At 44.3% G+C, this 25,850-nt stretch overlaps 1 protein-coding gene across 1 annotated transcript in view; it reads left to right on the forward strand.

The window, feature by feature from the left end:
* Window positions 1-5,896: 5,896 nt before the first annotated feature.
* Window positions 5,897-25,850, forward strand: part of RRP15 (ribosomal RNA processing 15 homolog) — a 51,865-nt gene continuing 31,911 nt past the window's right edge. Inside the window, exon 1 of the mRNA XM_077485779.1 lies at window positions 5,897-6,001. Coding sequence (XP_077341905.1) covers window positions 5,974-6,001 — 28 coding nt within the window. The 5' untranslated portion in view covers window positions 5,897-5,973. The remainder of the gene's footprint in view (window positions 6,002-25,850) is intronic.

Consider the following 25,850-nt stretch of genomic DNA (forward strand, 5'->3'; position numbering starts at 1 on the left):
ACTTGCCACGACACCTGCCACAAGTGCCACGACACCTGCCACGAGTGTCACGTGACCGACCACGAGTGCCACGTGACCGGCCACAAGTGCCACGTAACCTGCCATGTGACCAAGTTGTGTATTGTCCACTTGCCACGTCACCTGCCACAAGTTGTGTATTGTCCACTTGCCATGACACCTGCCACGAGTGCCACGTGACTGGCAACAAGTGCCACATGACCGGCCACGAGTGGCATGTGACAGGCCACGAGTGCCACGTGACTGGCCACGAGTGCCACGGGACTGGCCATGAGTGCCACGTTACCAGCCACGAGTGACACGTGACCTGCCATGAGTTGCGGATTGTCCACTTGCCACGTCACCTGCCACAAGTTGTGGGGTTCCTAGCACCAAGTGACCCCGAGATATGGGCAATATGCCAAGTACTTTTCTGCAGCAGATAATGACATTTTGCAATCCGACTTTGGGGCCACGTATCTCGGGGCCACTTGTAGCTAGAAACCCCAAATTTGGTATGCAAACACAGTAGAACTAGCACTATAACATCTCCAAATTTGGGGTTTCTAGCACCAAGTGACCCCAAGGTATGGGGTCCCAAATTGAGAAGTTGATGTAACAGATGTATATAAGTAACTTACCAGCTTCCAAAATTTCTAATTCAAATAGAAAAGATTAGAACAGAATAGAAAAAAATATAATTCAATAGAATAAAATAGAACGTATATACAACCATCTTCTGAAATTCGGATCTCGAATAGATTAAATTTGAATTTCGAATAGTATGAATTCAAATTTTTTAATTAATTCATTTTAAATTTGGATAGAAAATATTATAATAAAATAGAGAATAGACTAGAAAAACAACAGAACAGAATAGAATATATTATATTTTATTCTGTTCTATTGTTTTTCTAGTCTATTCTTTTATATTCTGTTAAAATCTTTTCTATTAAAATCGAAATCATTATATACTAAATTCGAATTTCGGAAGATGTGTGTATATATATATATATATATATATATATATATATCTTTCCGACATTCGAATTTTGTATAGAATGAATTCAAATTTGAACAGAAATAGAGAATAAAATAGAAAAACAATAGAACAGAAAGAATATATTATATTTTATTCTATTCAGTTCTATTATTTTTCTAGTATTCTATTAAAATCTTTTCTATTAAAGTGGAAATCATTATATACTAAATGTGAATTTCGGAAGATGTTTTATATATATATATATATATATATATATATATATATATATATATATTATTTTTTAGACATTTGAATTTCGTATAGAATGTATTCGAATTTGAATAGAAAAGATTTGAATGGAAATAGAGAATAGACTAGAAAAATAATAGGACAGAATAGAATATAGATACTATCTATTTCATTTTGCAGATTACTATTTGTTTCCATAAGATCTCCTGCAGACTATTAGCATCTATTTCATTTTTTTTTGCAGATCTCCTGCAGACTATTAGTATTCTATTTCATTTTTTTTTCAGATCTCCTGCAGACTATTAGTATTTATTTTGTTTTCGTACCAGATCTCCTGCAGACTATTAGCATCTATTTCTTTTTTTTGCAGATTACTATTTATTTCCATCAGATCTCCTGCATTTCATTTTTCTTTTATTTCAGCAGATCTCCTGCAGACTTTTAGCATCTATTTAATTTATGAATGGAGGAACGGTTTGAGGAAGAGACAAGAGAGACATCATCACGGCTTATATCTCTATACACAGGTAAATGGCTGCTAAAAGTTTGCAGGAGACCAGCAAAAAAATAAAAAAATAAATAAATGCTTATAGTCTGCAGATCTGATGAGAAAATTAAATAGATACTAATAGTCTGCAGGAGATCTGCAAAAAATTATATAAATGCTAATAGTCTGCAGGAGATCTGATGGAAATAAATAGTAATCTGCAAAAAAAATGAAATAGATGCTAATAGTCTGCAGGAGATCTGCTGAACTAAAGGAAATGGCTGCTCTAATGCAAAAAAAAGAAAAGAAAAATGAAGTAGATATTAATAGTGTGTATGAGATCTGCAAAAAAATGAAATAGATGTTAATATACTGCAGGAGATCTGATAGAAATAAATAGTAATCTGCAAAAAAAAAAAAAAATGAAATTGATTATAACAGTCAAGCAAGTGAAATTACTTTTTATAGTCTAAAGGAGATCTGCTAAAAAAAAGAAATAGATGTTAATATACTGCAGGAGATCTGATAGAAATAAATAGTAATCTGCAAAAAAAAAAAAAAATGAAATTGATTATAACAGTCAAGCAAGTGAAATTACTTTTTATAGTCTAAAGGAGATCTGCTAAAAAAAAGAAATAGATGTTAATAGTCTGCAGGAGATCTGGTGAAAAAACTAAATAGATACTAATAGTCTGAAGGAGATCTGCAAAAAAATGAAATAGATGCTAACAGTCTGCATGAGATCTTATGGAAACAAATGGTAATATGCAAAAAAAATAAAAAATGAAATAGATAGTATCTACATTCTATTCTGTTCTATTGTTCTAGTCTATTCTCTATTTCCATTCTAATCGTTTCTATTCATTATATATATATATATAACCATCTTCCAAAATTCACATTTAGTATATATTTTGTGACCCAGATTTGGGGCCACTTGTAGCTAGAAACCCCAAATTTGGTATGCAAACACAGTAGAACTAGCACTACATCATCTCCACACCAAGTGACCCGAGATACGTGGCCCCAAATTCGGATCACAAAATGTCATTCTCTGCTGCAGAAAAGTGCTTGACATTTTGTGACCCGAATTTGGGGCCCATGTACCTCGGGGTCCCTTAGTGCTAGAAATCCCAAATTTGGAGATGTTGTAGTGATCGTTCTACTGTGTTTGCATGCCAAATTTGGGGTTTCTAGCTACAAGTGGTCCCAAATTTGGGTCACAAAATATCAACCACTTTTCTGCAGCAGAGAATGACATTTTGCGACCCGACTTTGGGGCCACATATCTCGGGGTCACTTATAGCTAGAAACCCCATATTTGGTATGCAAACACAATAGAACTAGCTCTACAACATCTACAAATTTGGGGTTTCTAGCACTAAGTGACCCAGAGATACGTGGCCCCAAAATCGGGTTGCAAAATATTTTCGAATCTGGTTGAAATAATTTCGAATCTTGTTGAAATAATCTCAAATCTTGTTGAAATAATTTCGAATCTCGTTGAAATAATTTCGAATCAGGTTGAAATATTTTTGAATTCGGTTGAAATATTTTCGAATGCGACCGATTTTTCAAATTCGGTAGAAAACTAAGCGAAATCCGAAAACAAATTTAAAGGGGAGGGCCACCCTGAAAAACAAAAAAAATGTTAAAAATTACAAAAAATCTAAAAAAAAAAAAATGAAAAAAATTTTTTTTTTTTACTTACCAGAAATGCCTGTTGCTAGGCACTTTCTCCTAATCTTCCTCTTCCTCCTCCGCGGAGATCTTCTGTCTTCTCTCTTCGTCGCGGCGTCTTCTGGGTAATGAGTCGCGCTGTGTTCTGGGAACTGTGTGTTCCAGAACACAGCACGTCCCATTCAGAAAGCGCTGCGGGACTCGCGCATGCGCAGTAGCTGCGGGACTCGTGCATGCGCAGTAGGAAACGGGCAGTGAAGCCATAAGGCTCCGCTGCCTGTTTCCCTTACAAGGGATGGCGGCGCCGGGACCCGAGAGCCGAGGGAAGGGTCGGCCTCGGGCGGCCGACATCGCGGGCGCCCTGGACAGGTGAGTGTGTTTATTAAGTCAGCAGCTGCAGTGTTTGCAGCTGCTGACTTTTTTTTTTTTTTTTTTATAACTGGCCCTCCGCTTTAATGAATTTAACTAATATAACTAAACGAAATTAATTAATTAACTAATTAAAACGAAACGAAACTAAACACATTTTTTCCTTTTGCACATGTCTACCACACATGAATACTGTTCCAGTCCCCCAAGTCTGGGCAAGGAAGGGTATAGTCAAATTAAAGCATATAGTTAGTTACGGGAGGTAAATTGAGATCCTTCTCTGATCTCAAAAATGCTTACTCACTACCGGGGTGGATGCTGTTTCGATACTACCAGCTTAGACATGCCTATAGGAAATAGTTCCCAATGCAACTCATACTGAAATTGGAGATAAGTGGAAATTGGACATCCCAGATCTGTCAGAGGAGGAATGGGAAGCATGTATCTCTTCCTTTGTCACTAACATGATCTGGGCCAGAGATCGATTTATGCAGGTCAAGTTCTTCCATAGGGCCTACTACACTCAATTATGAATCCTAACACCCCGGTGGCCTGCCCTAGATGTGATCAGAGATCCGCCTTCTTCCTCCTAATGACATGGTACTGTCCCTGCCTTGCAGACTATTGGTCAGAGATAACTGACACCCTTGCCCGGGTTACTTCCTTAGAGCTGGGAACAGACCCCAAAATGTTACTGCTAAATGTTTTTGACTCTAGGGTAAGGAGCAAAGATATTAGACTATTCCTGAATTATGCTACTTTCTATGCTCGCAGAGAGATATTCCTCCATTGGAAGGACGCTGCGCCTCCTAGGGTGTCCTCATGGCGCCTAACACTGAACTCGGTGTTGTCATTGTATAAGCGTACCTATGCCAACCGAAACTGCCCTGGCAAATTTGTTAAGATATGATCAGGTTGGATAGATGCCTGGGGCACGGAAGTGGAGGATGACTGCTGAGCTTTGTGAACTTGGAAAAATAGCTGAGGCCCCTTCCTTGCCCCCCCCCCCCCACTCTTCCCCTCTGGGACCCCCCCCCCATATATATCTTGTGTATCCTGCTCTCCCTGGAACCAGAGAGCCCCCCCCCCCCCCGGGATCTCCTTCAACAGTATTGCTGGAATATACTACTTCTGAACTCATATCCTAATGTAATGTGACCTAACAGTTCTGCACGTCTTTCTCCTGTCTAAATCTGCAGCCCACTTGCACTTCGAGAATACATGTAACAATATTATGTGAAAAACTGTGAATGTACATCGCTTGTACTGTAAATATCGAATAAACATTTTACTTTCTTGTTAAAAAGAAACGCAGTGCCGTCTCGCAAAAAAAATGGCCTGGTCATGAAGAGGGGTAAATCGTCCGGAGCTCAAGTGGTTAAGTAACAACTTTTAAAGGGCTCATGATATTATAAATTAATTTCTCAAACAATGGGGGTTAGTCACTAACACTGGAGAGTGACAAATCTCATGCCGCTGCGCATGGCAGCCAATCAGCTTCAAGGTTTTAGCCCTGATTCACATTGGAGCGATTTGTTGCAGCCTATTGCCGGTGATGTCACCGGTCCAACCGGTGCTACGCCGACTTTGCAGCGCCACACTGATTTGCAGAAGTAGTTATTGCATTACTTTTGGCGACTTTGGGTGGGATTTCAGCAGACATCTGAAGCCGCACAGATGGCTTGCAAGTCTGACCCAAAGTCCCACTGAAATGCTGCTTTGAAGTCATGAGATTTCAAAAGTCGTGTTCAATGTGAACGGGGGCTTATTGTCAAAGCGTAACTGAACAAGCTGAAGTTAGAAGCTGATTGGCTGCCATGCACCAGATTCTGAGTGCCCCCAATATGCATATCCAGCAAAAATAATTCCTGGTTTTCCAGGAAAACATTATACGCCTTTAGCTACAGTGCACCAGCTAGAAATCCCATTTTAGTGTGATCCATGTCCGGAATCTGGGACATTTTCTAAATTCATTCCCAGCATGTGCAACTTTTCCTGAAAACCGAATTGACCAGAATATGCAGCGTATGAGGTGACCGCAGCCTGCCTACCACACGATGGCGCTGTTGCAAAGAAAAGGAAATATATTACCTTTTCAAAGATGGCCGTGAGAGGGACAGCGGCGGTCACATGGACCGGATGTGTATCGGAGCGGAGCCCCGCCCCTCCCGGAAGAGCTGGGAGACGCACGTGTGTGACGACAGGAAGGATGGAGGTGGTGAAGGAAGGCGCTGCAGGTATGGTGGCCGGGGATAGGACTACGTGTAGGACCAGCAGCTCTGGCTAGGAGATGTCTGGGAACGCGAGTCCTGGGTCAGGGGAGGCTTCGTGTGTCTTTCCCTTTATGAAGTTTGCTGGTTTTTGTATGTGAGGTGTAAGCACGGCTGTGTTATAGAGAGGGAATCAGGGATCTGCTTCCATAACAAAGTACCATTTACTAAAATTAGTTCACACAGAATGTGATGCAGCTGTGTGTAATCACCAATCCGCTTCCAGGTTTTAGCCCACATTGAGGGCGAGTTAGGAATTGTGTGAATTCAGCTGAAGGTTCATGATTTCAAACCGGTGTCCTATCATATAGAGTCCCCCATCGGATAGTGTCTGCTGTGTACTGGACATGCGCAGTACACAGCACACACAGATTCCGAAAATAGCCGAGGATGAACGGCGCCTGCGCTGTGAGTCCAGGTTCTATCCCCACCATCCAAGTGGACATAGAGTAGGAATATAAAAGTGCAGAGCGTGGCGAGCGAAGCTCGCCCGTGAGGGGCCCTCTAATTTTCCGAACCCTATGTACGCTTGGATGGTGGGGCTACCACCTCCACTCACGGCACAGGCGCCATTCATCTTCAGAGATTTTCCTAAGCAGTACGGGGCGCACACTATATGATGCCAGAACACCGGCAATGCTGTCTGACTTCGGGGACAGATGTCTATTGAAATCGACAAAAATAGCACAAGAACTACCAATTCGGATTGTGCTATTGCTGGTGTAGCGACATATTCGGCGATCCATCGCCGCTTGCTACAGAACTGACGTGCCGCCGCCATCTTTCTGCACCCCACACTCCTCCATAGTAAGAATACACTAAGAAGAGGGAAAGCGGACATGTTACACCCACCGGAGTTTTGCATTTTACATGTATTTATAACAGTCCGTTTCTATAGTGAAATACAGGACTTAGAACTCTGACTGCTTAGATGTTGAATTTTAAAAGCAGCAAACTTCAGTCAGATTAGCAAACCTGTGAGATGAGCAGTGTTGTCGCTGCTTTTAAAATTCAACAACTAAGTAGTCAGACGGAGTTGTAAGCCCCGTATTTCACTATATAAACTCACTTTACTGTTATAAATATACCTGTAAAATGCAAAACTCCAGTGGGTGTAACATGTCCGCTTTCCCCCTTAGTATGTCCTTACTGTGGACCAGTGTGGGGTGTAGCAAGATGGTGGCGACGGAGCATCACTTCCTTAGCAAACTGCGATGGGTCGCCGAATATGTCGTTACACCGGTGTTGTGTTGAGAAGTGCCTGGGACGAATGACGCATGCGCCATACGGAACAGCTGATTTTACAATCGGCTGTTGTGAGGGCGCAAAAGCGCCTGCGCACAATAGCTGACAGTAGGGCTGAAACAACTTATCGATTTTGAAAAGAATCGATTACTAATTTTATAACCAATCGGTCAGTAACATAATGGAGTTAAAAAAAAAAAAGAGCCATTTATAGTACAAAAAGTTCAAATAATGGCTTCTGTAAATATTACTTTCACTGTAATACAGTAAAAAAAATTAACCCCTTAAAGTAGCGATTTGCTTTTTTTGTACTATAAAGGGCCAATTTAAGATTTTTTAAAACCATTATATTTCAAAACGTGTTAGGCCTGGTTCACATCTGTGTTTTGTGCTCTTTGCAAAAATGCACTACAGTTCATTTACATGGTCTCCTATTGGACACGTTCATTCACATCCATGCTTTTTTTTTTCAGCAGCTTCATATTTGGAAAGGGTTAAGGACTTTTTTTTTTTTATTTATTTTTTTAACACAAAACAGCATTGACACTGATGACAGATGGCACTTATATGTGGCACTGATGACACGTGTCACTGGTGATAGATGGCATTTATGTGGCACTGAGGGCACGTGGCACTGATGGCACGTGGCACTGACAGATGGCACTGAGGGCAGATGGCACTAATATGTGGCACTGATGACAGATGGCACTGGGGACAAATGGCACTGACAACAGGTGGCGCTGGGGGCAGGTGGCACTTTTTTTTTAACTTTTTTTTCACTTACAGCCGCTGCAGCCGTTCATCTCTCCCTTCTCACACGCTGTCTGTGTGAGGAGGGAGAGCGGCGCTGAGAGATGATCTCATGTGTACATATAAGATCATCTCTCATTGGATAGGCCGATCGCGCTGTAAACGGCCGCTGTGATTGGCTGTTTACAGCGATCTGTGACTGGCTGTGTCCGAGGGAAGTAAACAGGAGGACGTCCAGGGACGGCCTCCTGGCAGATAGCGTCCACACTGTAGCCGTCTTTCGGCTATAGGGCGGACGCGAAGCGGTTAAAAAATCCAATATATTGTATTCAGTGGATTGATGGGTGATCATTGGTGCCACGTTCCCAATTCTACCAAAATAGTTTTTTGTTTTTTTTATAATGTAACTGAAGCATAACTTTTTTTTTTTTTTCTTTGAATAGAGCAGAGAGGGATTAGAACTCCTGCCAGTCATTATTGCTGTCTGGGCTCCCGTTAAGGAGATTCTCCGTCTCTATTTGTACTGTTTTTACCATTATCAAAAGTGAAAGTAAACTTCCTAAATTTGGGCTTGTCACCAGAACAGGAATATAGGGTTAGCCTTTCAACGGAGACACTAGTTCTGATGCCCCCAGTGACCCCCCCCCCCCCTCCCCCCCAGAATTCCCACACTCTGGAGTGATTTCCTCACACTTCCTGTTTGGCTGTGGGACAGGAAGTGAAGGGAAATCTCCCCTATGGGGACGCAGATGGCAAGAAAGGGACTGGGGTTATAACCCTTGATCTATCTAAAATGAAAGAAAAAAAGTTTTGCCTTTAGTTACTCTGTAAACATACACCTGTGTATGGCCCGGGTTTTTTCTACACAGGTGTTTAATGCATCTGCGTGAATGCAGTCCTATTCATGTCAATTGGGATGTAGCGACTGCACAGGGGGGAAAAATGCCACATTGGCACTGAATAGGAATGTGGGTATAAGTGTAGCGCTAAATAATCAAACCAGTGAAATGTGTATAAATCATTAAATAGTAAAGTAATGAAACAAATGTGAAATATAATATTAAACCAAACTGTCACAGAACTCCTGGAGGGTTGGGGGTACGGCCCGCTGATCTTCCAATGCTGTTAAGGGCAAGAGAACCACTGGACCGCTCGCAATCAATCAAATGTTGATCTCCAATCATGTGGATGGATCAGGTAGCCAGATGTGTTGGAGAGGAATCTAAAGGGGACCAGTGGAAAATATGGAGTAACCCAAACTCGATACAGGAACCCAAAAATGGCTTTCATCCACCGAACATGGAAAAAAGTGAAAAAATGGGGCTTTGATAGTGCAGGTCAAAAATGGTAGGTTTTAATTGATAAAAACGGACATACATGAATAAGTGATCACAGTTCAAATAGAAGCAATATGGGGAATATTAGGGCCAGGTACACCATTCCCCATATTGCTTCGGCGGAAGTTCCCACTCCATTGCTACAGCACCCTGTCAATCAGACATGTTTGTGTCATTTACTGCCTGCAAATAACGCTAGAATTTGTCAGGTGGTTCGCAAGGACTCCTGGGATACATGACGCCGCTACCCCAGGAGCCCTTGTGAATTACCTAGTGACATAATCGTGAAATGTCATTTGAAAAAAAAAAAATGTCCCTTTTAAGCATTGTTTATTTCGTCAACTAAAACATTTTAGTCGACTAAAATACGACGAAAACAACTGAGATGACTAAAATACGACTAAAACAACTGAGATGACTAAAATACGACAAAAAATGCTATTTTAGTCAAAAGATTAAAACTAAATTGAAATGTAACTTCAAAATGAACATTGGTCTGTAGTTCATGTTCATACCTCAATGTCATAATAAAGAACATTCGATTTTTCACTCCAGCAATATAAAATGTGTTTGGAAATTGTAGAGAAATGTTAACTAATGCCTTACAATTTAATTACACCTATTAGATTTTAGACGACTAAAATGTACTGGAAATTTAAAGACTAAAGCTATTGCAGAAGACTAAAGTGGGACTAAAACTAAAATGCAATTTTATTCCTAAGACTAAATTGAAATTTGCTGCCAAAATGTACACTGCTTTTAAGAGCTATCGGCGTAAGTGACGTTTTGACATCGCTTTTGCCCTGCAATGATATGGAGACGGGTAGGAGCCTTCCCCTCACTTGTCCCCATGCCTAACCAAAAGAAAAACCCGATCGCCTCCGCCACTGGCGGGGAGGGGCCATCTCCCGCCGCCGATATATGATCCCTCAGGGAATCCGCCACAGAGACCACTTTTATCTGAAAATGGACCACCTGGTGAAGAAGAGGATTCCCGGGGTTATGGCAGCTAGCTGCGGCCATTACAACAATATTCCTCTTCAAAGTAGCAACATAAAACAATGGTGGGCGGTCCGTAAGTGGTTAAAGCGTTTAACTCAAAAAAATAAAAATAAAGCTCCTGGTCCCTTAAAGCAGATTAAACAGGACAGTGCTTGTGCTATGTAATTTTCCCCCCTCTGAACTGTAAAAAACTTGGCTGATCCTGCCACTTCCTGTATCCCCCCTCTCTGCACTGACCACAAAAATCATGGCTGCTGAGCCCTGACCACCCTGGTTAGTGTTCGTCCCTCCATCACCCACATCTCTCCTCTCCCCCTCCCTTCCTGTGTCGCCCCCCCCACCCGCTCTATTAGTAAAAATAAAAAATTATAATTGGTCACAACCAGCCCCTCTATTATAGATCGGCATAGCCACTGTAGGAAACTTATAAAAATGAGACATGTAAGAATATTTTTAGAGTGATCTTCAGGCCAGTCACGTGACTCACCCGGTTTCCGGGGCTACTGCAGGAGGGGCTGAGCGGTTATGTGACCTCCCCAGCTGACGAAAGAGTGAGACGTCGGCCCCCTCCTGTAGAAGCCATTTACCATTTATCAGATGTAAAGCAGCCGCAAGTCACATGACCAGCCTGTAGATCGCTGTAAGACCCCTTTCACACCACACCGCCCATAGCGTGGGCGGTAAAACTGCGCTATTTTTAGCAGCGTTTTACCGCCGCATTTGCGGCGCATTTCAGCCACTAGCGGAGTGCTTTTTCCCCCGCTAGCGGCCCAGCAAGGTTTAAAGCCGCCGCAATAGCGGCGTTTTGCCAGCGGTATTACAGCGCTGCCCCATTGATTTCAATGGGGAGCAGAGATGGAGGCGCGGTAAACACACCGCTCCTTTACCGCTCCAAAGAAGCTGCTGGCAGGACTTTTTCCTGACGTCCTGCCAGAGCACCGCTGTAGTGTGAGAGCCCTCTGGTGCAATGGTGCAGCTTTTTTAGGGCAGATTGCAGGCGCTATTTCTAACGCTATAGCGCCTGCAAAACATCCTGGTGTGAAAGGGGTTACATGCCTCGTTTTTATGAAGGACACGTACAGTGTGCTATGCCTAATTAACCACTTGACCACTGGGCACTTAAACACCCTTAATAGCCAGACCAATTTTCAGCTTTCGGTGCTCTCGCATTTTGAATGACAATTACTCAGTCATGCAACACTGGACCTATATGAAATTTTTGTCCTTTTTTTCACACAAATAGAGCTTTCTTTTGGTGGTATTTAATCACCTCTGTTTTTTATTTTTTGTGCTATAAAAGAAAAAAGACCAAAAATTCTGTGAAAAAATTAATTTTTCTTTGTTTCTGTTATAAAATTTAGCAGATTAGTAATTTTTTCTTCATAAATTTTGGCCAAAATGTATACTACTACATATCTTTGGTAAAAATAAGTACAAATTGGTGGATATTATTTGGTCTTTGTGATAGTTATAGAGTCCACAAGCTATGGTGCCAATATCTGAAAATTGATCACACCTGAAGTACTGACGGCCTATTTCAATTCTTGAGACCCTAACATGCCAGAAAAGTACAAATACCCCCCAAATGACCCCTTTTTGGAAAGAAGACATTCCAAGGTATTTAGTAAGAGGCATGATGAGTTTTTTGAAGTTGTCATTTTTTCCCACAATTCTTTGCAAAATCAAGATTTTTTTTTTTACTTTTTTTTCACAAAATTGTCATATTATCAGTTTATTTCTCACACACAGCATATGCATACCACAAATTACACCCCAAAACACATTCTGCTATTACTCCCGAGTACGGCGATACCACGTGTGAGACTTTTACACAGTGTGGCCACATACAGAGGACCAACATGCATGGAGCGCCATCAGGCGTTCTGGAGCACCCAGGACAATTCTGACATTTCTCTCCTACATGTAAAAATCATCATTTATTTGCTAGAAAATTACATCGAATCCCAAAACATTATATATGTTTTTTTAGCAAACACCCTGGAGAGTACAATGGTGGTCTTTGCAACTTTTTATCTCGCACGGTATTTGCGCAGTAATTTTTCGAATGCTTTTTTTTGGGAAAAAAACAGTTTTGTGCTTAAAAAAGAAAAAAAAACACAGTAAAGTTACCCCAATTTTTGCATAATGTGAAAGATGAAGTTACGCTGAGTAAATAGATACCTAATATGTCACTCTTCACGCTCGTGGAATGGCGCCAAACGTCGCTACTTAAAAATCCCCATAGGCGACGATTTAAATTTTTTTTTTACTGGTTATATGTTTTGAGTTACAGAGGAGGTCTAGGGCTAGGATTATTGCTCTCGCTCTAACGTTCGCAACGATACCTCACATGTGTGGTTTGAACACCGTTTTCATATGTGGGCGGGACTTGCGTATGCGTTCGCTTCTGTATGCGAGCACATGGGGACAGGGGCGCTTTAAAAAAAAAACATTTTTTTTTATTGTTCATTTTACTTTATTTATTTTAGTTTGACATTTTTTTCCCCAAAAATAATTTTTTTGATCACTTTTATTCCTATTACAAGGAATGTAAACATCCCTTGTAATAGGAATATGGCATGAAAGGTCCTCTTTACAGTGAGATGTGGGGTCAATAAGACCCCGCATCTCACCTCTAAGCTGGGAAGCCTGAACAAAAAAAAAAAAAAGATTCTGGCTTTGATCGTATTAGCGATTCGGTAGAAGCACCGGAGGGCGGCGGGAGCGGGGGGGGGGGATGTCTATGGCTGGGTATTGCAGGGTATCGCCGACTATGGCTGGGTATCTCAGAGTATGGCATTGCAGGGTATTGGCGGGTGTTGCAGGGTATTGGCGGGTGTTGCAGGGTATGGCAGAGTGTTGCAGGGTATGGCAGAGTAATGGCAGGGAATTGAGGGGTTAATTTTCGGTGAGCAGCGATGTGGGCACTGCAGATGCAGCCCACATCGCTGCTGACACCGATCTCTTCCCCCTCCGCTGTTCCGATCGGTACAGAGAGGGGGAGGGAGGAACCGGCGTCATAACATGACGCCGGTTTGTTTACAAGTGATCACTCCGTCATTTGACGGAGCGATCACGTGGTAAACGGCCGCGATGAGCGGCCGTTTACTGTGATTCGTGATGCGCCAGGTCCACTGGACCCAGCGGTCACGGATGCTCTCGTGTGCGCGCCCCAGGGGGAGCGCGAGAGCAGAACTCTGGGAGGCCGTTAATTAACGGCCTCTCAGAGTTAAACAACCGCCCTGAAGCCGTTAATCGGCAATGGGCGGTTGTTAAGTGGTTAATAGAGGGTCTGGCAGTGATTTGTTTATATGGGTTCACAAACACTTTAACTGCTTCCCGACCGCCTCATGCAGATATACTGTGGCAGAAGAGCACGTGCAGGCAGATTAACTCTGTGATCAGTGTCGTGTCACACACAGCCCCCCCACAGTTAGAATTACTCCCTACGACACACTTAACCGCACCTGGTGGTTAACCCCCTCACTGCCAGTGACATTTTTGCATTTTTAATTGCACTGATCACTGTATAAATATGAATGGTCCCAAAATCGCACCAAAAGTGTCCGATGTGTCCGCCATAATGTCGCAGTCCCAATTAAAGATCGCTGCCATTACTAGGAAAAAAAAATGCCATAAAACTATCCCCTATTTTGTAAGACAATAACTTTTGCACAAACCAATCAAACGCTTATTGCAATTTATTTTGTTATTTTTTTTTCTTTACCAAAAATATTTAGAATATGCATCGGCCTAAACTGAGGGAAAAAAAGTTATTTTCTCCAGTCATCTTCCAGGACGGCACACCTGAGAGATGACTGGTCCACCTGACAGGAAACACAATCAACAACGAATTTAAAAGTCCCCACCCTTCCCTCAGACCCTCAGTTCTTGATTGTGTTTCCCACAGGATGACAGCGAAACCAAGTTTCTTTCTAAAAAGTTTTTTCCTTGGGGTCTGGGACCCTGTGTTTTTTTCTCGTGAGGTCCTTTTTTCCTTTTAGGGACTTAAACAGACAGGGTCTGTGGTGCTCCCTTGTATACCCCCAAGAGAAATCTTGGGGGGGTATGCCTCACTCAAGGTCTCCTTAGGGAGCCTTGTATGAGCCTCGTGGGACAGGGGAGTTGTCCCAGTAGGCTATTCCCCTGTTGTATTGGCCTACCTGCACATTCGTTGGTGGAGTGGTGAGGTGATGCCTTTCCTTATGCGGACGCGGATGGCGTGCGTTCCAACGCCACAGCGCATGTCCGGAAGTCCAAGGGCGTCACTTCCGGGTATCGAGTTCCGGAAGTTGAGATGGCTGGACGCACCGATGTGCGTTCCAGCCTCAGTGCGCAGGACCGGAAGAGGCCGTGCGTCCTTTCCGGGCGACGGACCTCCTTAAAGATGGCGCCGAGCGGCGCGGTTTTTCAAACAGAACGGGTGTGCTGTAATACACCCAGTCTCCTCGTCCTGCAAGACGCTTTCCTGGCACTTGGAAAAGACAACAAGGGGATGCTCGAGACCTGATCCAGCGATCCTGCAGGGCAGCAAATCGCCATGGAAGAGGAAGGTCCGTCTGAGCAGACAGTCGTTGAGGTCGCCACTGGGGGTGAGTGATCCAACTTTATTTAGGGGCAGGGTTCTCGGGGTAGAGCTCCTGTGCCCCTTTTAGGACTTGTGTAGCTAAAATTGTCTATTTTTTGACTATTCCCAGGGACCGAAAGCTCTGCCCAGGGGTCAGCTGCTAGGTCTAAGGGGAAGGTTACTTCAAAGTCCAGGCGTTGTGGTTACTGTAACGCTAAGTTAGCACAAGACCACTCCAAGCCTTTCTGCGATCGATGTATCATCAAGCTCGCAGGCAGGGAGACCGCTCAGGTCGTGAAGGAATGTAGGGCCTTACAAGCAGAAATGTTGGCTACCCTTCAAACTTTTCAGTCCACCCTTGTGAAGGGTTTGCAGGAAGTACCGTCAGAGAGTGAGACTCCTCAGTTACAGGAAAATCTTTCCACATCTTATGCGGAAAGTTCCCAGGGCCAAGTCTCCCTATTATCTGAAGTGGAGGAAGGCCAAGTACCAGATTGTAGTTCTGGAGAGGAAGATTCAGACCAAGATAGCCAGGGGGAGGCTAAGCTTGGGGGATTTTTGTTCCCGAGTGAGGACATGGAGGGTTTATTAAAAGCCATTTACGCCTCAGAAGATATTCAGGTTCCCTCTGCTCAAGTCTCAGCTCAAGATAGAGTATATAGAGGTCTAGGAAGGTTACAGACCAGAACCTTTCCCTTCCACCAGTCTCTGAAGGAGATAATCCTTAGAGAATGGAAGGAACCTGAACGCAAGCTTCTCAAACTGAAAGCTTGGAAAAGGAGGTGTCCCTTTAAAGATGAGGAGGAGGAAAAAATTTTTAAGGCTCCTCGCTTGGATGCAGCCTTAGCACAAGTATCTAAGAGGTCTGACTTATCCTTTGAGGATTCCGGAAATATCCAGGATCAGATGGATAGAAAGTCGGAAACTTTACTCAAAAGAGCCTGGGAGGCGAATGCGGCAGCAATGGCGCCTGCCCTAGCTTCCGCCTGTGTAGCCAGAAATGCTGACACCTGGCTGGGCAAATTAATGGATCATGTTTCCCGCAGTAAGGAGGCTAAAGAGATTGTAGACTCGCTGGAAGTAATCAGTCGAGCAGTAGCATATGTGGCAGATGCAGCTGTAGAAACTGTTAGGACCACAGCTAAAGCAGCAGCACTTTTGAACTCTTCCAGGAGAGCTCTATGGGTCAAGACTTGGGATGGGGATTTTACTTCCAAGTCTCGCCTATGCGGTATCCCCTTTGAGGGTTCCTTGCTGTTTGGTTCAGGCCTAGATCAGGTTTTGTCCCGATCTACGGAGAAGGGCAAGAAATTTCCTGTAAGGCCCAAGAAAGAAAGGGGTAAGAAATTTTTTCGAGGCCCCTATTCAAAGTCTCATCATAAGGGGAAAACTGAACCAAGGAGAAAATGGAACTTGGGGAAAGGAAAAGAAAAAAGTACAATTCTTTTCTCCAGCTCCGGAGCCTCTCAGAAAGAAGGCAAATGACGCCACCGTAAAGGTAGGCGCAAGACTCCGCGATTTCCTTCCACAGTGGGAAAGGATCACGCAGAGTCCATACATTCTAAACCTTTTAGAAGTGGGGTACAGACTAGAATTTCAGACCCATCCCCCACAGGAATTTCTGGTTACTTTTCCTCCCAGGGACCCAACCAAGGCAGAAGGGTTACTGAAAAATCTAAAGGAGCTAGCAGAGCAAAGGGTTATTACTCCAGTACCAACCAATCAGCTTACCCAGGGTTTTTACTCACACGTATTTGTGGTTCCAAAACCCTCAGGAAAATTTCGGTTGATAATAAACTTGAGAAGACTCAACCGTTACCTGCTTCACAAGAAGTTCAGGATGGAGAGTATCTACTCAGTAAGAAAGCATCTGCAGAGAGGAGTCTTTATGGTCACCCTGGACCTAAAAGACGCTTATCTACACGTACCCATTGCTCCCGAACACCAGAAGTACCTACGCTTCGCAGTTTGTATACAGCAGAGGATACAACACTGGCAGTTCAGGGCTCTCCCCTTTGGGCTGGCGGCAAGTCCGAGGATATTCACAAAGGTGTTAGCCGAAGTAGTGGCATACCTACACCTGCAGGGGATAAGGTTAATACCCTACCCGGACGACTTGCTGATCTACAGTGTCGATCAGAGGCAAGCAGTAATAGACAGAGACATCGTGTTGGAAACTCTGGAGACCTTGGGCTGGATGGTCAGTCAGGAGAAGTCCTCACTGACTCCATCTCAGTCCAAGTTATACCTAGGCTACCTGTTAGACTCGCAGGCACAGAAGGTATTCTTACCAACAGAAAAGGTAACGAAGGTCCAGAATGCGGTTGTCACCCTTCTCGAAAGAGGAGAAGCCTCTCTGAGATATATAATGAGATTGCTGGGCCTCATGACGGCCTGCATTCCGGCAGTAACCTGGGCACAACTCCATTCTCGGGAGCTTCAGTCTTTTCTACTTGCCTCATGGGGAGGAAAAAGAGAAACATTGGAGAACAGAGTGCCCATCACAGAGGAGGTATCTCGTTCTCTGCGGTGGTGGCTCGACCCACAGAATTTGTTGAATGGTCGCCCCTGGTCTCAGGTAAACCCTTTGGTCGTAACCACGGACGCCAGCGCCTGGGGTTGGGGGGCTCATCTGGGAAACCGATATTCCCAGGGGTCCTGGAACCACAGCCAAGCCAGGGAGTCTTCCAATTTCAGGGAGCTTCTGGCAGTAGGAAAAGCCCTAGACTATTTCCGAGAGGAACTGCAGGACAGGGAGGTTCAGGTCCTCTCGGACAACCTGGTCACGGTGGCATACCTAAACCACCAAGGAGGGACAAGGTCGGACAAACTAAGACGGTTAGCGCAACAGATCCTTGTGAAGGCAGAAAAGAGGGTCCTTTCATTGTCAGCGATTCACATAAAGGGCTCACTCAATCTGCAAGCAGATTTTCTAAGCAGACAGCCCATCCTTCAGGGGGAATGGGGATTGAGCAAAGAAATCTTCTTCCTGGTGTGCAAACATTTTGGCAAGCCAGAAATAGATTTGTTCGCTTCCCGGGAGAATGCGAAGGTTCTCAGGTTTTTCTCCCTTTACAAGGATCAAGAAGCAGAAGGGATAGACGCTCTTGTACAAGTATGGGATTTCAGACTGGCTTATGCCTTTCCCCCATTGGTGCTCCTTCCCAGAGTCCTGCAAAAATTAACCTACTCAAGGTCAGTCCTGATACTGATAGCACCCTGGTGGCCCAAGAGAGTTTGGTTTCCCACCATTCAGAGTCTCGCGATAGCTCCCCCACTGCATCTGCCGGTGCAACGAGACCTACTCAGTCAGGGTCCAGTCTTTCACCCCGACCCGGGTCGTCTCTCTCTGACAGCATGGCTATTGAAAGGGAAATACTCCGAGACAGGGGCTGTTCGGAAAAAGTGATAGATACTCTTCTCCTCAGTAGGAAAGGCGTCACCAGAAAGATTTATGCAAAGGTCTGGAAAGTCTTCTCCCACTGGTTACAGTCTAAGGAGGGGGCTCTCCAGATGATACCCACCATCCTAGACTTTCTTCAGGAGGGGGTGGACCAGGGTTTGGCAGTTAGCACCCTAAAGGTCCAGGTGGCAGCCCTGTCCGTGTTTTTTGATAGGAAGCTAGGACAGGAGCCGCTAATAAAAAGATTTTTATCGGCCAGGGAAAGGGTAGTTCCAGTTAGGTCGGTCAGTTGCCCTCCATGGGATCTGTCCCTGGTATTAGATGCCCTAACAAGGGGGCCTTTTGAGCCGGTGGCTCAAATTTCGGTTAAGCTTTTATCATTTAAGTTGGCCTTCCTCCTGGCTATCACTACGGCCAGGAGGGTGAGTGATATACAGGCTCTGTCGATTAAAGAGCCGTTTTTGCGCATCCTAGAGGATAGGGTAATCCTCACTCAGGATCCTCTTTATTTGCCAAAGGTTGCTTCATTATTTCACAGAACACAGGAGATTATTCTCCCGTCCTTTTGCCAGAATCCTAAGAATAAGGAAGAAGAAAGATTTCATTTCTTAGATGTCAGGCGTTGTCTCCTAGTCTATTTAGAAAGGGTGAAAGACTTTAGGAGATCCAGTCATTTATTGGTCACTTTTTCAGGGAAGAAAAAGGGTCTTCAAGCATCTAAATCTACGATAGCTAGATGGGTTAGACAGACCATATCCATAGCTTATAGACAGGCAGGTAAACCAGTACCAACCCGCCTTAAGGCGCATTCAGCTAGATCCCTAGCGACCTCCTGGGCAGAGAGGGCAGGCGCCTCAATTGACCAGATCTGCAGAGCAGCAACATGGACGAGCCATAGAACATTTCTGAGGCACTACAGAGTGGAGCTGTTGTCCCCTCAGGATTTGGCATTTGGCAGGAAGGTCCTACAAGCGGTTGTCCCGCCCTAAAGGTAGGCCTGAACTTCTTGCTTATCCTCTCAGGTGTGCCGTCCTGGAAGATGACTGGAGAAAATGACCAGTTACACTTACCGGTAACGTCTTTTCTAGGAAATCTTCCAGGACGGCAGGCCTACTCCCTACCCTTGTTTTATTGGTGTGATATATTGATTCTTCACAGAATGTTCCCTCTGACACTGGTATGGGATTTTCTTTACCATAACTGAGGGTCTGAGGGAAGGGTGGGGACTTTTAAATTCGTTGTTGATTGTGTTTCCTGTCAGGTGGACCAGTCATCTCTCAGGTGTGCCGTCCTGGAAGATTTCCTAGAAAAGACGTTACCGGTAAGTGTAACTGGTCATTTTTTTTTAAATATTTTTTAGGGATATTTATTTTAGCAAAAAGTAATTAAAAATGTGTTTGTTTTTTTTTATTTTATTTTTTTTCAAAATTGACTTTTTTGTTTATAGCGCAAAAAAACGCAGAGGTTATCAAATACCACCAAAAGAAAGCTCTATTTGTGGGGAAAAAATTCCGTCAATTTTGTTTGGGAGCCACGTCGCACGACCGCGCAATTGTCAGTTAAAATAGCAGTGCCGAATCGCAAAAAACACTTTGGTCTATGGCCAGCCAAATGGTCCAGGGCTTAAGTGGCTAAAGAGACCCTGTCACCAAGTCCAAATGCCTAGCTTTTGGCCACTAGGATTATATATGGGCACTACTATTCTTAAAAGGATGCTTAGTACATGTTCCCAGCATGCTGATCAAGCTGTCGCTGACAGTCGCCATTTATGATCATGAGTAGGGATGACGGGAGTCTGAATCCACCTTCGCTATCCCACTAGGAAGCTGTCGGATCAATCAGTCCGTGAGCAATGCCGCCACGGCATGTCAGGCAGAGCATGACTGGCAACCGCTTCCTGGTAGTATAGCTCAGGAGGGTTCGATCTTATGTCTAAACCTGCCTGACCTCATCACTCATGAGCCAGTGGGGAGGGTGCCTCCCAGTCTTGTGAAAGGCAATCAGGAATGCCTCAGGCGCGCTGGTTGCTCCGTGGGATCAGTACCAGCTGATCTATGCCTTTCCTCCTCTAAAACGGTTACCACGTCTGCTCCGCAGAGTGGAGGCCGAAGGGATCCCAGTAATACTGATTACCCCAGATGGCCCCAGCGTCCCTGGTAGGCAGACCTAGTGCCTGGTGGCGGACGCCCTATGGCGATTGCCGTTAAGAGAAGACCTTCTGTCTCAAGGTCTATTCTCCATCGTGCTTTACCATCGCTGGTTTTAATGGCATGGCTATTGAGAGCCAGGTGTTGAGGAACTGGGGTCTTCGTACTCGGTGATCCCAAATATGCTGAGAGCATGGAAATCCATCTTCTCGGAAGATATATCATCGTACCTGGAGGGCCTACATCTCCATGTCTGAGGAGAAAGGATGGCGTCCGCGCTGCTTTTCTATATCCAGGGTCCTGCTGTTTCTACAGCAAGCAGTAGACCAGAAATTGTCTTTAAGCACCATTCATTATAGGACAAATATCAGCTTTGGCTGTCTTTTTTTCAGCGACCCCCCCTGGCACCTCACTCTCAGTACCTTTTAAGTTAATGCACTGTTGCATTCATTACCACAGTCTTTGGTGTGGTTTGAGGGTAGTGCTTCTCCGTTGAGGATCACCCTGTTTTTTTTGTGTTTTTTTTCCACACACTAGTTTTTTGTGGGTGAAGTTTGTACTAGCTCCCACATGCCATGGTGAATGAAGTTTTATGCCGTTTTCCCACATCTGGTTTTGGCACTGCTTGGGGACGTCACAATGGTCTAAAGAGAGAAAGCTGTGTCAGTCGGTGAATATAAGAGAAAATAGGATTTTTTTTGTACTCGCCGTAAAATCCTTTTTCGCTGTAATTCACTGACTGACACAGCACCCGCCCCTCATATTTATTTTTCTTTACGTTATGCTGCTTGTTGACATACTGAGGCTGCGGTAGCATGCTGAGGGGTTGTTACCTAAGGGACCGCCCCTTGGGTGGAATTGGAAAGTTCTAGTTTACAACCCAATGGTCTAAAGAGAGAAAGCTGTGTCAGTCAGTGAATTACAGAGAAAAGGATTTTACGGTGAGTACAAAAAAAATCCTATTTTTTTTTTTCCTAGAGCAAAGAAGCTCTTTGAAAGGCTGGTGGGAGGCAGCAGCAAGGGCAGTGCTTGCAGCATTTTCCCTTCCATTAATTATGCCTCTGAATGTGCTAGGAAATTTGACTACTCAAAAGAAGAGTTAATGTTGTAGCACAGACCCCTCCCTCCTTACATGTTGTCCTCTCCTCCTCTGGGAGTGTGTAATCGCTATCTGTGCTGGCCTAGCTCCTTTGTCCCTCCCCTCATTATTTATCCTTTTATATAGCTGCCAGGGGACAAGTGAAGGGGAATATAGTGTCACTTGAGTGACACCTCTGATTCTGCAGGTGCTGCTGACATCACATCCAAGATGGTGGCACCCATGGACTTTCTGTCCGTGCAACAACAGCCATCATGGGAAATGGTAAGAATAGATTTCCCAAACGCAGAAATATAATTCTGCCTCGGCATGAGCAACTTTGACCAGCTCTGCAAGAACAAGGCAATGCTGCAGAACCTTATTGCACTCCCCTCCCTTTTTTCAATCTATGAGATAGATTAAAACACTCTGGCGGCCTTCTAGCCCCACATTTGCCACACTTCTACTAGAGCTGCGCATCTTCACTGGTCTCACAATTCGATTTGATTAAGATTTATCATGTTGTCAACAATTCGATTCCGCAATGCATTACGATTAGGGCAGAGGATACACAGACCCATCATTGAATTTGTTTTATTGGTACCGTTTGCTGCTGTTTTTAATATTCTGTGCGCTACCATTTAAATACCTGTCAGAAGGGTTTTTTTACACTGGGAGCCCCTTGTTTATTTTTGGTATCGCTGGGTTATCCGGATGATCTAAGCTCAGTGCAGGAGGAACGGTTTGTGAGGCGCACACCACCTGCACTATCTTCCGTGGATACGTTGCAGCTGGGATATCCAAATGCCTATGCGATCTTCCATTATAGAGGATTCATTATTTGGGGTAAGAGGACATCCAGACTTTATTGTTGGTGATGTCATAAGGTAGAGGATTCCTTTTGGATTTTGCTGTGCATAAGCACCTTAGATTGTTGTTCGTTCATCTAATTAACGGTTTTCCTTTACTGTTGCTGAATGGACTCATACGAGCACTTTTTGGTTTATCATGTTAATGTTATGTACTTGCATGCAACTTATCACCTTTTTCCATCACGATTGCTGCCAGGCATGTACTGGCCATTGGGACTACAGGGAGTTTCCCGGTGGGCCGATGGCTCAGTGGGCCGGTCAGGTGCAGTCCTGGAGCCGCTCCTCTCTGACAGTGAGTGATTGCAATTTCACTCCTGTTAGGAGTAGCAGCTGCCGTCACTTGCTGGAGAAAGCATTAGGCTTTCTGCTCCCTCCAGCCTGCAGAGGGAGATAGACAGCTGGCAGATGTTCCATCCTCTCTCCCTTTATCACTTGTCACGTATCACATGACTGGAGAGAGGAACGAGAAGCTGCCTTCAAAACTGTGAGTACACGTGGGAGGAGAGGGAGGACACTCTGATGTAAGGGGAAGTGCTGATGGAGACACTCAAAATTAAAGTGGGCCGGCCATGATGAAGTCCAGGGCCAAATTTTTGTCCCAGTCCAGCCCTGATTGCTGCCCATGGTTTTTATCAAAAACCCACCAGTGGGCACCAAATGCAGCCTCACCAGTGGGCACCAAATGCTGCCTCACTAGTGCCTGGATCACACAGAGCAGCGATCTTTCATTGTGGCATGGAGCTTGGATTTGAATTACCCAGCAGCCACTTTCAACAAAGTTCAGCCCCCCCCCCCCACCTTAAATAAGAACATGGGTGCTCCAGTGTGTTTTTGGTGCATTTTTAGGTGAGTTCCCCCTTTCACACAGGCAGACTGATCTGGTCCTCCTGTCAGTTTGTTAGGTGGACTTGATTAGACCATCAATTGCCCTCTATGTAGAAGCGGATGTCAGAGGATATCTGTCAGTTGATCCCGGGGGACATCTGATCCAATCCTTAATGCTAAAAACAGATGGATGGGGATCTGTTCCCCATCAGTCTGGTGGATCGAATGACAGTCGGAAATGAACAGATGGTCCATTTCCATCCAGACAGCGGGCTGTGTCAGTTCCGTATAAGCGGAGCAGACATGGACCTGTCATCCGCCTGCTCATTGCAGAGATTTCCTGCTGAGCAGGCGGATCTGCTGCCAGAGTCTGCCCGTCTGAAAGAGGCATAGAGTAAGGGAGGGTTATAACCCCTGCTTGTTATATTTTTGCCATCTGAGCCCCATTCAGGAGATTTTCTTCACTTCCTAGTCAAATCTGGAATTGGGTGTTAATCCCTCCAAAGTGAGAGAATCCCAGGTTGTCCAAACTCGAAGATTTAATGACAACTAGATTACAGCGCCATTGAGTAGTGGATTTCTATGGATTGTTTTTGGAAAATAACTACGGTATATTGTTTAGTGTCACTTTAAAAACTTCATGAGCTTGTTAATGAGGGGGGAAAGAAGAACCAGAGACAAAATGTAAGCAGATAAAATGTCAAATTTTATTTTTCAGCTGTAAAAAAAAAAAAAAAGGTACGGAAATCAGGCAATAGACAGGACTGTTTTCATTTCCATTTTTAAAGTGGGTCACTCACACATGATATGGAGGAGATTTTTCAGAGAATAGTAGATTTGGTGGTTATTTGGGGCAGTTCCTTCACAGAACATTGAGCCTTTACATAAGCGCTACGTTTTACTGGCGGCCTTCACTGCAAAGTACGCTTTGTGCTTTAACCCCTTCACATTTGTTGGTGTGTAGTCTCTCTCCCGGGACAGGGTTGTATGGTTTGTTATAAAGTTTCCTCCATGTCCGTTCTGTGTGTCTCCTCTTCTCCAGCTTCCGGTTTATTCTGCTGAAGATAAAGATGTGGCTGTTTAAAACTATTTATTTTTTGTTTCATCTTTGATTAATTTACCTTTACTGAATATACACCTAGTCTCATTAAACCCCTGCAGCATAGCCAGGTATGTGATGCCACCTGGTCCCCCTGCTGCTCTCCCACAGACCTATACAGCCTTACAGAGCACAGTAGCTATAAAAGTGACAACAAAGTGCAGCATGGGACCAAGATTTTAACACTCCTGATAAGGATGACAGGTGGGCATATTTACTCCTGTCCTTATTGGGAGCTTTTTTAAATTTTTTTTTTATTACAAAAAAATTAATCTAGACACCAGTCACTTATGCATTCACATTTTTTTTTATTGGGTTGCTCATTTAAAGTGTTACTAAACCCACAACGCATAGAATCAGTCTGTATATGCAGTAAAGCATGCTTGTTATACTCATTTGTGGAACCTAAGCGGTTTAATCCTCTGCATTGCGTTAAATAGCTGTTTGATCCTGTCTGCTCTGAGCCTCCCCTTCTTGCATTGTCCCCAAAACATCTCCAGATTAGACGGAGTCATAGTGCAGGTACCGAGTATTGACAGGCACCCACTCCCACACCTGCTTGGATCACCTAAGCAATCAGAGTGGAAGTTCTCCTCCCCCCCTCCTTTCCCGCAGTTTTGTGGGACTTGTCACTAGTCTCCGAAGACTGCAGGACCAATCACAAAGCACAGCGAGGATCACGCTTGCATGAATGAATGAATGAATGAATGAATGACTTATATAGCGCTACCTATACGAACTGAATCGCCTCTGGGCGCTTTTTCTTGCCACCGGTGTCCATCTGCAGCTATTTATGCGGTCCTTTAACCTGTAGAGTCCCGACACATTGCATAGTGGGCAGCTGGCTGTGTAGCTGCAAGCAGCAGAGCTGGCTGCTCAGTTAGATGCTGGCAACGGGTACCTGAAGGCTAGTGAAGAACCGGCCTCGGTGTGATTGCCATTGGATCTCTGGACAGGTAATTATCCTGTTATTAAAAGTCAACAGCTACAGGATTTTCCTTTTTTTTTATTTTTTATTTATTTATTTATTTTCTTTAGCGGAGAACCACTTTAAGCTGTAAGATAGACCTGCAGTATAATAATTATACAGAACAGGATGCAACAACACAATGCCGGTGCCTAATGGTACTTGCATATAGTTGTGGATGTCCTCTCCATTGCCCCAGCTGCCCCAAACCCAGCAGTTGCTTTAATAGGAGAATTCTGACACTTTCTGATTGCGTCAAGATCTGACCTGCCACCTCCTGTCCCCCTCCCAATTCTAAAGCCGTGTCATACTTGCTCTGTGCAGTGGTTTTGCACAGAGCAGCCCACATCCCCCTCCTCTCAGGTCCCTCGTTGCGCCTTCCAAATCAAGAGTGCGAGTCCCTGGAGAGGCAAGGCTCTTATGGACATTGCTGGATCAAGAGGGGGCTCAGGTCACTTATAGGGAGGCTCCTGCACAAAGAAACATTTTTTTTAGCATAGAATGCATGAAGGTAAAAAACCTTG

Source organism: Lithobates pipiens, unplaced genomic scaffold, assembly GCF_037356315.1.
Source record: "Lithobates pipiens isolate NorthernLeopardFrog02 unplaced genomic scaffold, aLitPip1_a1.2 Scaffold_18, whole genome shotgun sequence".
In the NCBI taxonomy this organism is placed as follows: Eukaryota; Metazoa; Chordata; class Amphibia; order Anura; family Ranidae; genus Lithobates; species Lithobates pipiens.